Source organism: Ceratotherium simum, chromosome 2 (genome assembly GCF_057802395.1).
Source record: "Ceratotherium simum simum isolate JZ-2026a chromosome 2, ASM5780239v1, whole genome shotgun sequence".
In the NCBI taxonomy this organism is placed as follows: Eukaryota; Metazoa; Chordata; class Mammalia; order Perissodactyla; family Rhinocerotidae; genus Ceratotherium; species Ceratotherium simum.
In genome coordinates, this window is record NC_141901.1 from 2613465 (window position 1) to 2629031 (window position 15567).

Here is a 15567-nt window from a genome sequence, read left to right on the forward strand (position 1 = left end):
GAATGGGCCCAGGCCGGGCTCAGAACGACGTCCGCTACCCCACCCTCGTCGCGATTAGGATCTGCGTTTGGGCTGATCGCCCCCTCCCCTTTTCCTTGCGTTTACAGGCAAGTGAACCGGAGCAAACGACTTCAGATCCAGTCCGCGCTGCTGCGGCTCCCGTTTGGGATTTGATTTGCAGCATCTTCGAGCCTGTGCAACAAAAAACCGCCAAGCACGCCCACCCCTACCCCGGCACCCCGATACGCACCCACTCCCTCCCGGGGACACAGCTGGGCGCGTCCACACCCGGCACCCCCACACCATGTTGTGCGGAAGGACTTCTACTCCCCGCCTGTGTCGTTGATGTCAGACCCCAGGCCAGCCTCCGGGCGCTGCAGTTCTCCCGGCTAATGCTGAGGCTGCGGCTCCAGCTCTAGCACAGGAACCAGCCGCTGCCGCGCCCGGCCCCAGCGCCCACCGTCTGCATGTGCCCGCCGTAGCCGCCTGCCCAGCCCGCAGCCCGCGCTCCCCGGAGCGCTGGAGACCACCGCGGGGGGCCCCTTCTGTCCTCGGGAGAAGCGGTCTTGGAGGTATTGATTTTGGTGGTTGGATTTTTTCCGTGGATCTATCAATTCACAATTCGAATTTGGAAGAAAGAAGGAAAACATGACGTCTCCAGCCAAATTCAAAAAGGATAAGGAGATCATAGCAGAGTACGATACTCAGGTCAAAGGTAAGGGCTTTGAAAAATAGCATAATGCATATGCTCTGTGGACCACTGAGGCTTGTATTTCCAACCTGATTTGCAGGATGGTCATTTCTTTGGGTGGAGCAGGTGGGGGCAGGCTGACCCCAGAGGTGGTTTCGTAGGTGGGTCTGAGCCTCCGAGGGATGGGCAGTGCCAGGGGCCACATGCTTGGGAAAGGAAATTTCCGGAGTGGGCTTTAGGGTCCTCTCTGTAGGGCTGGCGATTATTTTGGCAGCCCTTTTCCCAAGGCTGGATAGGGTGGGGGGAGGGGCAGGAGGTTCTTGGAGAGAGAAAGGCAGCAGTTTGCCTCTGGGTGTCTGGGTCAGGTTTCCTTGAAGGACAACTGAAATCTGACAGGTGTTTGGGAATTTATTTCAGAGGTTGAAGAGGGGTCCAGGCAGAGAAAGGCAACCTTGAGAAGGTGTATCATTTGGAGAGCTCTGAGAGAGGGTTTTTTTTTTTTTTTTCCTGATGCACTGTATATCAAACCATGACATTTGCTAGGGTGTCAGACACAGTCTGTGGCCACCTTGGGTGCACGTTGTACCTGCCCAGTCTCTGGTCGCCCTGCATTCAATCAGAGCTCAGAGAACAGAAAGAATAAGGTTACTCACAGCCAGTCTCCGCCCTTACCTAAACCAGAATGGAGTTAGGTTGTTAGGATTGCTGGGTGGTGCTGACTCTGGAGAATGGGAAGACATAATTGTTTAAGCCTTCTGTGCTGTCACCCTGTGCTCCAGAATACATGCTTTTAAAGGCCCACTTCCCTCCCTGCAAAAATGTGAAAGGTAAAGCAAAATGTGGACCTGGAGAAACCAAGTGATCTGTCTGCACATCTAGTGGACTGCCTGACTTGGGACAGGAATCAAAGCCCCTTGCCAGATAGCCTTTTTTAAACCATCAGTTCCCATAGGAGGGGTTCCCGCCTGTTAAAGAGCCCCAGCATGTGTTTGTGCAAGGCACTGTCCCTTCCTGGCCAGTCACTGGGAAGAGCCATGTGGCTCTAGCCCATTGAGACCTTAGCTGGGAAGTGGGAGAGGTTGGTGGCCTTGAATGTTACGCCACATGGTTAGAGCTCTGGGTTTTCCTTTGTTTCAGAGTGCAGAGCGAGGGGCCCCTCCTTCTTTCCCCGCACCAATGCAAGGAGACCTTTCCTATCATAGAGGACTTGGGAAGGGCCATGTTACCCTTCAAAGATTGCCCCGGGTGGGGTTAGGGATAGAGTTTGAAGTGGGCAGCTGTCTTATCTCTTGGAAGGTTGGAAGGTAGTTTGAAGTCCCCATTGTTGCCCATGGGATCTTTTTAATGTCATCAGCTTCGTCAATGCTGGAGGTACCCTGAGGGACCATCTAGCCACTTGGCTGGAAATATTGGTGGGTTTATCTGTAAGATGAAGGAGTTGACTGATGGATAGCTTCAGTTGAACTGGGATTGGGAGAGGGGTGGTTGTGAGTTATAATTGAGGTCTTGGCCTCTTGTCATGTTCATAACCTGGGCCTCTTTTTGTAAACAATAAGCCATTGGCCTCTGTGTCCTGTCCAAATGCACTGCATTCTGCTCCTGGAATCCCCCTGCAGTTTTAACCAGATATGTCATTCTTTTTTTTTACACATCCTATTCTTAACCGTTGCCATAGGGAGCATTAATAACTTTGACTTTCCCAGATTTCTCTCTAGAATACACCATTTGACTAAGGTGCAAAGTGATTTTACATGTTTATTTTTTGGAAGGTTCAGGGCTGATAGGTGTTAACCATATCTGCCAATTCCTTATTGGTGAAGGATTTCTCACAAGTGTCTCAAAATTAAACACTTCGTGTATTTACAAACATTGCTCATTGAGATGATGTAATGCAGTTGGCTATTTGGGGTTTCTCTTTAACCTTGCCACAGCAGGGGACTGTTTTGCTTTGCTCAGATATTTTTCCATTGACACTATTTAGGATCATAGAATTTTATAGGTGGCCAAGCGTGATGTCTTACTCAGAGAAGGTACCCGATCAATGCTTATGAAACTGATTTGAAAGGTTTAGTCCCTCATTTTACAGCTGAGGAGAGTACAGACCAATTAAGAGGCTTGTACAATGTCACACAGCTAGGTGGTGGTAAATCTGAAACTAGAAGGAGGTTACCGATTCCCAATTCTCTACTCTAATCTATTCATATTTACTATGAAACATCATCTGACCAGAGCAGGAAAAAAATCTCTGAGAAGCCGTAATCTGTCAATGAATAATAGTAGTAATAATGATAATAACAGAGTACATTTTGGGTGCTCATTATGTTCCAGCCTGTCCCAAGAGCTTTATATGAATTGTCTCGTTTAATCCCCACATCAACCCAGGGGGTGGATGTAATTTCACCCTCCATTTGCCACATGGAGAAACTGAGGCTTAGGGAGGATAAGAAGTCCTCCCAAGGTTACACAGCCAAACCGTGGCAGCTTGACTCCATTCTTTTATTCATCAGCTGTTTATTGAGTGCCTTCTATGTGATCTGGGGGCTGGCGATGTAGCAGTGAACAAGACAGAGTCCCCTCCCTCATGGAGCTTACATCCTAGAACCCATGCTCTCCAAGGAAGAGCATAGAACTTGGAGACAAAGGACCTGGGTTCTGGGTTGGCTCTGCTGCCCACTAGCTGGAAGCCCTCGGTGAGAATTATTATGAGTTTCAGCTTTTTGTGTGTTATATGGGACTCATAGTGCTGCCAGTTTTACTTCTCTTGCAGATGCCAGGATAAAAAAGAAAATTGCTATTTTGGTCTGATGGTTGAGTGCATGTTTTTGAGTCAAAGGAATCCAGGTTTAAATTTCAGTTCTGTCGCTTGCCTTACACCTTAAGCAAGGTACATGACTTGTCTGAGCCTCAGTTTCCTAACCTGGAAAATAGGCAAAATAATATGCACTTCCTAAGGTAGTTGTGAGGATTCGGTGAGATAGTATATAAAAGTCATTTAGCACAGCATCTGGCACTTGTAAGTGCTCCATAACAGTACAGTCTACTCCTCTATTCATGAGCCTTCCTCATTGCCGAATTAGGCTGACCGTTAAGGCTGCACTTGTCTGTTCACTCCCAAAATGCCAGCTATTAAATGATAGGAGACAAGTCTAGGAATGAAGCTTGAGTTCTAGTTTAAGTTCTCCAGTAGTAGCGAAAGGTATCTTGGGTCAGTCACTTAAAACCTCTTTTCCCTTTCTGTAACGTGAACAGGTAAAATCTAATCGTTGGCCGCTGTTGTTCTGTATGTCTCTGACCAGAGTCGGTCCTTCTGTTCAGTCAGAATGGTTTGAATTAATCGAGTGGACTCTAAATGGACTTTGTGGGACCCTATCTATCCTGTGGTTTTTGCCTCCCTTTAAACCACCTGCTTGTGTGTGCCCTGAAGGACTTCTGAGGCTGCCCCCCCAGCCCTACCCCAGTGTGGTTTTATGAGGGGCGGGCCTCCTTAGTCAGCCTGCCTTGTAGCCGCCTTCTTAAAAACCATCATTGTTTCTGGTTTGTGGGTGTTCAGATTCCTTTCAAAGTTCATTCCTCTCAATGTCTGACTCGAAAGCAATAATATACTTAGTGCTTTTAGATAGTTCTTTCCAGTTTACAAAGTGCTTTCATATACATTAATCTCTGGAAATTCTTCACAGCCCTGTTCAGATTCATGGTCATAACTTGAGGCCTTTTGGCCTCTAGCCTAGTAGCTTCTTTTGGGATTGGAGCAGCGAAGGTGGTAAGGTGCAAGGCATGGTTACCAGAGGCGATAATCTGGGTGGTATTTGGATGGATTCACATCACTCACACAGTCCCAGTTATTGTCTGGTCCTTATTCAAGGCCCTCTTTCCTTTACCCTCTCCATACCTTGAGTGTTTATAGTCCCCCAGAAAGCTTGAGATTGACAGTTAATGCAAATATTCCGGGAGGAATCATCTGAAACAGAGTGGTACTGTGTGCTGAGCAGTCAAATTCTCTTTCTTGAGAACATTAGGGGTCTTGTCTTTTTTTTTTTTTTCCTGTCTTAGAAGAACAGTATGTGTGCACCACAGAGCTGAGAAGTGAAATTTTGTAATTTCCATCTGGAGCATTTTGATAGAAAAGGCTTAGGCCTTTGCCTGAAACAGTTTAACCCTTTCTGGACACTCTGAGAGCAGGAGATGATATTTAAAACTCGAGACATATTGTGCGTGCACATGCGCTTGGGAATGCGGGTTGCTGGTATTTAAACAAGCTTGTTCCCCCGGGAGGTCTGAGCAGTTCTTCACTCATGCCAACAAAAGTCGTCTCTGAAGCTTCTTTCCTCCCAGCCCCCATTCCCCAAGGGAGCTTTAAATATAATCAGTTTGTGAAAAGCTGCAGTAAAACATCTCTTGGAATCCCCAAGCAGATGCTATCATCTTCCTGCGAGATGACTGAAGGCTCCTCTTCCCTTGCTCAGGGAAAATAGGACTCTGCATCAAGGTGAACTCCTGGAAGTAAATGAAGCTCTTGGAAAAATTCAAGTACTCTGTATCTCAGAGTTGAAAAACCCTGGAGGAAGGTGGTAGACAAGGAGCTGGGGATGCTATGTGTGTGCAAAGCAGCAATGTTTAGAAACAGTGTTTGTGAGAGGCCCTTAGCTTTTCCAATGTCAGGCATTCTCTTGGGGAGTGAGAACAGAAATTTAGTTTGGAGGGCCGGCCCCGTGGCTTAGCGGTTAAGTGCACGTGCTCCGCTGCTGGTGGCCCGGGTTCGGATCCCGGACGTGCACCGACGCACCGCTTCTCCGGCCATGCTGAGGCGGCGTCCCACATACAGCAACTAGAAGGATGTGCAGCTATGACATACAACTATCTACCGGGGCTCTGGGGGAAAAATAAATAAATAAAATTATTAAAAAAAAAATAAAGAGTTAATTAAAAAAAAAAAAAAGAAATTTAGTTTGGAGAAGCCCATCTGGTAGTTAGGGCCACATCGTCATGAACCACAAAGGTGGAAAGCCTGGACAAGCCCTGATCGTTTCTCTGCTATGAAGTTTACAGAGTCTGACCTGGCCCTGATATGTAGGGTCCACACCCTTTTAAAATCAGCAGGTGCCCAGCCCCTGACTCATAAACTCTCACTGTTCACTCCACATAAATGTGGGCTGCCCAGTGGCACCTGTAGCGTTCTCCTTCCAGAAGAGAGGTTTTTTCCACAGGAATAGTACTTACCTTACACCCTAGATCTCTGAGGGCTTCATTAGAAAAATGTTATGTCATGTTGCAGGGAAAAAGAAGTTGATATGTAGATTTATACTGGTAATAAAATTTAAGTGAACAGTTTTAATCTGGTGTCAGCTATAGAATTGGCCTTTTCGGGAATCTGGGAAAGTTGCCTCAGAAGTTGTTTGATTTAAATATAAATAATGAGAGCACTTAAAAACGTTTTTAAAAATGACAAAATAACACCTTTAGTGATTTTACAATAACGTGTAGGAACTCTCTCTCTCTCTTTAATTGTGGTAAAATACACATAACATAAAATTTACCATCTTAAGGGTATGGGTTAAGTGAAATAAGCCAGAGAAAGACAAACACTGCATGATCTCACTCATATGTGGAAGATAAACAGACATGTGGATAAAGGGAACAGATTAGTGGTTTCAGAGGGTAAGAGGGGAACCACTTCCCCAGAGGGGAAGTGGGTTGGGAGGTGAGCAAAAGGGGTAAAGGGGCACATATGTATGGTGACAGATAAAAGTTAGACTTTGGTGGTGAGCATGAAGCAGTCTATACAGAAACTGATATGTATACCTGAAATTACACAATATTATAAACCATTATGACCTCAATAAAATGATTGAAAAAAAATTTACCATCTTAAGCATTCTTAAGTGTACAGTTCAAAGGCATTTCGTATATTCAGTGTTGTACAACCATCACCCCCATCCATCCACAGAACCCTTTTCATCTTGCAAAGTTGAAACTCTGTATCCATTAAACAATACCCTCCCCCCACACCCCACTTTTCTATTTGACCTCATATAGGTCAAATAGGTACCTCATGTAAGTGGAATCCTACGGTATTTGTCTTTTTGTGTCTGGCTTATTTCACTTAGCATAATGTCTTCAGGGTTCATTCATGTTGTAGCATTTGTCAGAATTTCCTTCCTTTTTAAGGCCAGTGTATGTATCTACCACATTTTGTTTATCCACTAATCTGTTGATGGACACTTGGGTTGCTTCCACCTTTTGGCTACTGCAAATAATGCTGCTGTGAACGTAGATGTATCCCTATTTTTTAAAACTGTCCTCTACATCAAAGTTTTATAAGCCTGTACATACATTTTTATATAATCACCTGCCCTGATAAATTATTTTAGAGTCAAGATTTTAATATATACATTCATATATTCATATTATGAATATATATTTATGTTCATAATATGAGCCTTATATATTAATAATAATTTTATACCTTTTAATAATTACATGAATTACTAAACTTTTGTTGTATTTTTAGCAGCTTTATTGAGGTTTAATTGACATATAATAAACCGCACATGTTTAAAGTATATCTTTGATAAGTTGTGACATGATATACACCGGTGAAACCATCAAGATATGTGAACATATCTGAAACAGTCAAGATAAATGAACATAATCATCACCACCAAGTTTCTTCATTATAATCTGTTAATAAATGAATAATATGATAACCACATTATAAAAATCACATTTGCTTAAAAATAAGTAAATAAAAGCCAGGTATTACTAAGTTTTAAAAAGTAAAAAATAAATAATGATCCAAGATACCCAGACTGGTTCCTGAAAATTTTATTTAACTACAGACAGTCTTCCCAGGAAGTTGGGTTAGTAATTGTGCCTCAGCCATTACTCTGTGTTTAGGAGGGAGCATACAGGATAGGAGGAGAAAGAAAAGAAAACATCTTGGACGTGTTAGGAGTTGACGAGTGACAGTATCTGTTTTTCTAAAGACCTTGCTTGAACTGGTCCCTAGGGCCTCATGCCTCTTCTGAGGGGTCACAAGTGAGCAGATGCCAAGGGGAGGGGCTGGCGGCTCCCATGGGATATCTGCTCAGAATGTTAGGAATATGGCTTCTTTCCTCTAATGACTGATTCCCTATTGCTGCAGAATATAGACCAGCTTTCTAGGTGAAGGTTAACTTGGTCCTCAATCTTGGTCTCAATTTTATCATTTCAACCATGTTTCTCATTTTAATTTAAGAGGGCTGGAACCCTCTCTGGACTATTTGCCATTCTTTAAACACATATACTGTTAGCTAACATTTTGCTGTTTGTTTGGGGCTTATCATGTACTAGGCATTATGCTGGAGACTTTAACACCGATTATTTCCTAATCCTCACACCAACTCTAGGAGGAATATATTGCTATTATCCCATTTTGCTGATGAAAAAAGTGAGATATTGGAGATTCAGTGACTCCCCCAGGGGCTGCAGCTGGCAAATGATGGAACAGGAATTAGAACCTTGGCGGCCCCCCGAGTCTGAGTTCTGAGTGCTGTTTGTGGAATACCCCTTTCTCCCTGCCCAGCCCCACATCTCTGCCTACTGAAGTCTCACCCTGCCACTAAACCCAGCTTTTCTGGGATGCCTTGCTTGTTCACTCTGACCAAAAATGACCCTTCTCAGTAGTTCACTCAGGGCGCTGTGGCATTGACCTCGCACACTCATAAATGTGTGTCTTTCAGTCTTCTCTCTTCCCCTAGACTTCTGGTAGGAATGTTCTGAGGTTGTGAAGTGCAGTGCACTGAACATAAGCTTTGACTCAGCCCTTAGTGGGAATCTTGTCAACGTTACCTCCTTGCTCTATGGCCTCCTCACTCAAGTCACTGCACCGCTCTTCCAAGCTTCTTCTTCTGTGACATAGAGATGACGAGACCTACCTTGCTGGTTTATTGTGAATGTGTGTAAAGTACTAGCTCAGCGTATGGCAAATATTAAATGCTAAGTAAGTAGTTCCTATTATGGGAGTCCCTTCAGATAGGAAACACGTCTAGAACAGTCTATAGCCTAAATGTGACTCGTAGTAAACATTTATTGACTATAATGATGAATGGAATGACCTGGACTACCGCAAATAATTTTTTAGAAATAGTTTCTTTTTTTTTATCTCCCCCAAAGCCCCAGTGCACGGTTGTATATTCTAGTTGTAAGTCCTTCTAGCTCTTCTATGTGAGCTGCTGCCACAGCATGGCTACTGACAGATGAGTGTGTAGTTCTGCGACCAGGAAATGAACCCCGGGCCGCCAAAGCAGTGAGAGCACCAAACTTCAATGACTAGCTGTCAGGGCTGGCTCTAGAAATAGTTTCTTAATTTGACCTTGACAGCATATCTTGCACAATACCACCAAAGTGATTTTTTTAAAAAACAAATGTTATTCTGTTAAGGTCATAGCATAAAAGACTGTTTATACTCATCACTTATTTCCCACTTACCCTACTCACATTTTATACCACCACGTGCCTCTTGTTTCCTTACCGTATTACGTTATTTCATGCTTCATGCCTTATCCATGCTGTATCCTCTCTTTGGAATGGGTCTTTTTCCTTGAACCTGGAAAACTTACTCATCCTTTAAAACCCAGCTCTGATGCCACCACGTCCAGAAAGTCCTCCCTATTTATCCCTGGTCTCTGCACGGTGACTCCCTGGAAGATCCAAGGCAGGATTCCTCAGCATCTCCCCTTGCTTGTTGCGCAGGGTTAATCAACGCACCCTCAGCATCTCCTCGCAGTGTCCCGCAATGTCCTTGTGCCGGCTTGTATTAGTGCACTCATCATATTACATTGTAATCTCTGTGTTTATATCTCTTTGTTTACAACTCGCTGAGCACCTTGGGGGCAGAGCTGTCTTTTCTTCCTTTCTGTGTGTCCAGCTTCTGGCACACAGTAAACAATAAAATGCTTGTGAATGGGATGTGAGCATTTGCTGAATTCAGGTTGGATGTGACAGTGCCATGATGCTGCGCTTCTGCATGTCTACTGTATTCCAGTAACAAGGCTTTCCTTATGGTAATGTTATTGGAAATTTAAAGTAGATCAAGCATTGTGAATATTATCATTACACAAGGACAGGTATAAACTATACAGCCCCGTGGAGGATCCCCAATAGGGGTGAGCATTTCCTTTTTTCTACCCCCACTGCCCTCTTTAGAACCACTGCCCTCAAGCTATACTTGAGTTGATCAGATTTCTTGAATCATGTCTCTTTCCTTGGAAACTAAGAAAAACATTAACTGAAATTCCAAAGAGTTTAAAACAAAAGTAAGGTTTTCCGTAATTGAAGCAAAACACATTCTACATTTGTCCAGGATTTATTCATCATTTTAAACAGATATTCAAAGTCTAAAGTTAAGCAAGTTTAGGTCTATTTTGACCAGCAGTTAAAACAGAGTTGACTTGGAAAAGGCAGTGTCGTGATACCTTTTTGAGGCATGGCTGTGGGAGAGCCATTGCCTCGTTAGAAGCATCTGCATGATCTCTGGTCAGTGGGGAGGAAAGTTCCAAAGGGACAAACAGGAAAACTCTCCCTCTGGTTTTTCAAGTATTTTGGTATTAAGTAACCTTGACTTTATTTATACACTGTGAATGAATGGTTCTGAACTTGAAATATATATTCGTGAGGAAGGAAAAACAGCTGGGAAGTGCACTCCCCACCCCCATCTCTGTGGGTATTTTAGGATGCCATCTGTTAGGGAGAAGGCAGAGCCTTTTTTTTTTTTTTAAATCTTTTCTTCTAAAAATGCACTAATCAGTGGGCAGGTGACCTGAAAGGCATTGCGAAAGTTGGGACCTTGTCTTTGCTGTCTGAGCCCAGATTCTGCATTTCAGATCATAGCATGATGGGCAGGGTCTGAGTGCTCTCCCTGGAGAAGGTGACCTTGCCAGCCATGAGTGGCTGGGTGGCCAGGGCTCCACAGGAAGACAAAGCACGGAAGACAAAGGGATCCAAGAGCGTGAGCTGGCCAAGACATGCCACGGCCGTGAGCTTGAAGAAATACATCCTGTTTCTGAAGAGTTGGCAAGAATTTCTCTGAATGTTAAACCCCATAGAGGTCTGCTCCCTTTCCCACTTATCTGGTGTTTATGTATTTCTTTATTTGGGAGGGTGTATTGGGTCAGATCTGGTCAGGTGAGTAAGCTGCTCTTTGGGGAGGCATCTTGACGCAGGCACCTGTTTTAGAGCAGCATTTCTTTTGGGCCATAACGAATTGGACTCCAGGGTTCTACACAGGCAGAATGGTTCCAAGGGCAAGAGTGCTGGATTTGGAGGCAGAAAGCTAGGGTTCTAGTTTGGCTTTGCCATTTATCACTGTGATTTTGGGGGTAACTCACTTGAGATCCTAAAACCCCTAATTTCCTCATCTGTAAAATGGGGACAACAATTCCAGGCCCTGGCTAATAATGTTGATAATGCTGGCTAGCATTTATTGAGTGCTTCTTATGTCTAAGCTCTGTTTCAAGTGCTTTCCATATATTAACTTGTGAATCTCCTGCCCAGCCCTATGAGGTAACTGCTATTATTATCCCCGCTTTACAGATGAGGCACGGGGAAGTTAAATAACTTATCCAGAGCACACAGCCAGTAAATGCTGAAGACAGAGTATGAACCCAGGCAAACTTAACTCTGTTGTGAGGCTCAAATGAAAGAATTCATTTGAAAGGCCTTTGAAACAATGCAATGCTGTACACATTTAGTTGATTGTGCTCATTTCCTAGTATCTTGATGCAAAAAGGAGTTAATGCAATGTTCTAAATATCTTCCTGGTGCATACCTACGTAACCTGCCTACACCTTGGTTTTCTCATCTAGGAAATTAGGAGTTACATTAGAAAATTTCTAAGGTCCTCCCAGCTTTCATGGTTCATGATTCTTGCTTATTTAAGATATTGAAGATGACAATTTGTACGTATTAAGCAGGCACACTTGTAAGTACAAAAACCGTTGTATTCTCTGAACAACACTCTCCCCAGTCCCAGGGCTTGCCATGTCTGTGTGGCTGCTGCACACATACAGAGGGTGAACCTCCAGGCTGGCCTGGAGAGCAGGTGAAGTGGTACTTGGTTAGGTGTCACTATCGGATAGGAAGATGTGCCTCACAGTTGGAGAAATCAAGGGGAGGGATGGGTATTTGATGAGCCTACAGGTGATCTTGTGACTGGATTACTAGGGACAATAAATGCTTTAATCAGGATAAATATATTAAACCTTGGACTTCCAGTAAGCTCAGAAAGTTACAGAGTGAGAAAATTCTCTGCTGTTACTGGTGTGTATGGTTTTCTTTGTCCATGTTGGTGACCAGAGGCGGAACTTGTGTAACTCTGGGTATTATAGACATTTATGTTGTTACATGCAGTACTGGAATTTAAAAGAAAAAGAAAAAGGAAGCTGGGTATTAAAATTACAGAAATAAGGAAATGGGAGACTTTTAATCTCTACCATCTGGACTGGGACAACCTTGGGATGAGGTGGTGTGGCTGTGGAACTGGAGTGGGTTAATGTAGACATCTGGGCTGTGGGGAAGTGACTTCAGGCTCTGCGAGGATGTAGGGTGGCCTCTTGCCTCTTATACCCCTCTTCTTACGTTAGGCCCTTTGTCAACTAAGGGATTTCTTTGTGGATTGTGGTGAGGTATGCTGTAATACGGAGCTGACGTGTTTTCACGTTTCTGTTTGTTTTCTTTCCACCTAATGAAAAGGCTAAGTAACAGTCTGTTGTTTTAAAATGAGTACTATTAATAATAATGACAGCTCATATTTTTATCATGACAGCATTTAAAAAATATCATTCATAGGGACAGAGAGGGGTTGTAGGGTAATGGAGGACTCGCTACGTCGTGGTGGACAGTTCCTTCCACCTTTGGGATTCTCAGCTGGGAAGTAGAAAGATGGATCACTAGTTCCTTGCTTCATCATTTTTAGGACATATGACCAAAAAATGGTTATAAAGTGAGTTGCCGCACAGAGTTTACATGTTGATTATTGTCGTGAGGGAAGGATGGAAACCATAGACTATATACCATAGGTTCTTCCCACTCGTCTCTCCTATTCCTGGTTTCAGGTTTCATCTTTAAACGCCATTAATAGGCTTTGTGTTTTAGACATTGTGGTTAGAGTCAATTGTCCTGCATCTTTTGATCTCTCTTATTTATTCAGTGATTTGTGGTGATGTAAGTTATCTCAACTCTTTGATGTTAGCAATTTTAAACGAAACATCGAAGCATTTTGGGTAGATGATATCTGTTGCTTTGATTAAAGAGGTTCTTGATCTGGATATTGTAAGACCAGTAACAACACAATTTTAAAACATCAAGTACTCCTTAAAACTATGGTAGCATTCCCACTGCCAAAGCCTGAACCTGGTCTGTGCCAGTTATTTCTTTCAAAGAGTAAACGCGCGTGTGGGTGAGCTTTCCTCTGCTCTTCAGGCCAGGGAGCAGGACTGCCAGTCCAGAAATGCTAGCTCTTCTGGATTCAGCAGCAAGAAGAGTTAATCATTATCTAGGAAGAAACAGGAAACCTCCTGAGTTTTTAACCTTCTGCTGCCTCAGATCTCCTCCTTATTCCTCCTAGAAGAACTGGCACTCATGGGCACGCACACACACTTACAAAACTTAAATGTGAAACGATCTCATGTTTCTGGGAGCTGGAATTACTTGGGAGGAGTACTTGTGTTCTGCAGGCTCAGTGGGCATGATGTGAAAGTTGGCCTGTGGAGATTGCAAATAAGAGCATGATATGTAATTGAGTAAGAATTTGAAAAATTATCCGATAACATTAGGAGCAGCGAAGCACCTGCTTGTGTTTGTTTTTTTTTTTAATGCTCGAAAACTATTTGCAGGGGGAGTAAGGATCTAGCATTCTTTTCAACCCCCTCCCCACCCCATGAGCTAAATATGTTTGCCCAGGCTTCTGAGAGGGGAGGTTTCTGAGAGATCTTGACAGATCATTTAGTACATTCTTCTCCCCTGGGCAATTCTTCAGTCTAATCATTTCAGGAAAAGGGCTGTCAGTTAACCTTTAAAATCTTTTCCTGAAGAGTACACCACAGCCTACCTTCCTGTCTTGTTCCAGTGACCCAAACCATAAATGGTCAATTCCTTCATTTGCAGAGCTTGAAATAGGGTAAAAAAGGAGGCCTGATAAATGGAACTCATATTTTTGCTGCTGCCGCCCCACCATATGTACAGACCTTTGCTTCATTTAGGTTCTCAGTGGCTCAGGGAAGGAGGAGGCAATTGATGAAACTTTCTAGGCGTTGGCTCCTAGCTGCTGGGGTGTTCTTCTTCCCAGTCTCCTCCCCTCCTCACTTCCACCAGTGTTGGGACACTTTGTATTGAACAAGAAAATTACTGGGCTAATTTCAACCCAGCCCCCATTTATTTAATAGCACCTACTGTGTGCTTGGTATTGTGCTAGGCTATGGGCATATAGAGATAAATAACAGGGTTTTGGCTTTCAAGGAGCTTCAGTCTATTAAAAGGGATGGAGAGATTATACAAGTACAGTGATAGGACTGCAGCAAAGGGATGTGGAAGGCCCAGTGGATGAGAGAATAGTCTGACAGTGAGTCATGTGGATGAGGCTGGTTAAGGAGGAAGACAGTGATTGCTGCCTGGTATTTATGGAGTACTTGACAGTCTGTGGAGTGCCTTTCCACACTTTATCTCATTTAATCTCAGAATAGTACTACAATAGGGCAGGGTGATTTCAGGCCTTTTTTTTGTTTTATGTTGAAATATTTTATTTTGAGTTAGTTATACATTCACATGTGGTTGTGAGAAATAATACAGAGAGATGGCACATTGCTTTACTTAGTTTCCCTCAGTGGTTAACATCGTGCAAAACTATGGTTTTACAACGTCACACTCAGGACGTTGACATGGATAGTCAAAATACCAGTTCCATCACTACAGGGATCCCTCATGTTGACCTTTTATAATCCTGTCCCTGCTGTCACTCCCTTATCCCCCCCCTTAGTCCTTAGTCCTTAACTCCTGAAACCACTAATCTGTTCTCCATGTCTATAATCTTGTCATTGCAAGAATATTATATAAATGGGATCATATAGTATGTAGCCTTTTAAGATTGGCTTTTTTTCACTCAGCATAATTCTCTGGCCATTCATCCAGGTTTTGTGTCTATCACTAGTTCATTCCTTTTTATTACTGAATAGTGTTCCATGGGATAGATATACCACAGTTTGTTAACCATTTATCCATTGAGGGACAGCTGGGTTGTTTCCAGTTTTGGTTGTTATGAATAAAGCTGCTACAGACATTCGTGTACAGATTTTTTTGTGAACAGGTGTTTTTTAAAAAGTGGAAGGAGTTTTTTTTTAATGGAAAGATTGTGGATTAGAAGGTGGAAAATCTAGGTTTTGCTTCTCACTAGGAAGCAATATATATATGTCCCTGAATTGATCATTTGTCTTCTTGAATCTTGATTTCTTTATCAATAAAATGGCATGATATATGTTCTGCTTACATCCCAGGGTTATTGTATAGAAAAACTGAGATAATATGTGGTAACAAATGTTATAAATGATAATAAAATATAAACATATATAAGTGGGACAAGATGCCATCTCACTGTGTTCTGTCTTTTAAGATCTGGGAGAATATGAGCTGGAACCTTACCCAGAATCGTTCTTGAATTGTAATCTAGAGACAGCTCTTTTAGGATGTTTTTCTTTTTCTTATTAATGATGTGTAAGTATTTCTTATATATTCTGGTTACTCATTCTTTGTTGGTGATATGGGTTACATATACCTTCTCCCAGAGTTGGCTTATCTTTTCACTTTTTATTGGATTCTTTGATGTATAAGAAATTAAAAATATTTTTTTA

At 42.9% G+C, this 15567-nt stretch overlaps 1 protein-coding gene across 9 annotated transcripts in view; it reads left to right on the forward strand.

Annotated features, from left to right (window-relative positions):
- SRGAP2 (SLIT-ROBO Rho GTPase activating protein 2) overlaps positions 1 to 15567 on the forward strand; it is a 240953-nt gene that overhangs the window by 1758 nt on the left and 223628 nt on the right. For 6 of the 9 annotated variants that reach the window (XM_087437231.1, XM_087437233.1, XM_087437234.1 and 3 more), the window contains exon 1: positions 650 to 715. Coding sequence is in view for 3 of the 9 variants with exons in the window: in XM_087437238.1 (XP_087293364.1) it covers positions 649 to 715 (67 nt within the window). In the remaining 6 variants the exon portion in view is untranslated. Of the gene's footprint in view, positions 1 to 107; positions 716 to 15567 lie in introns of those variants that run through there. The other 3 variants (XM_087437238.1, XM_004425102.3, XM_014783470.2) reach the window with 1 other exon arrangement.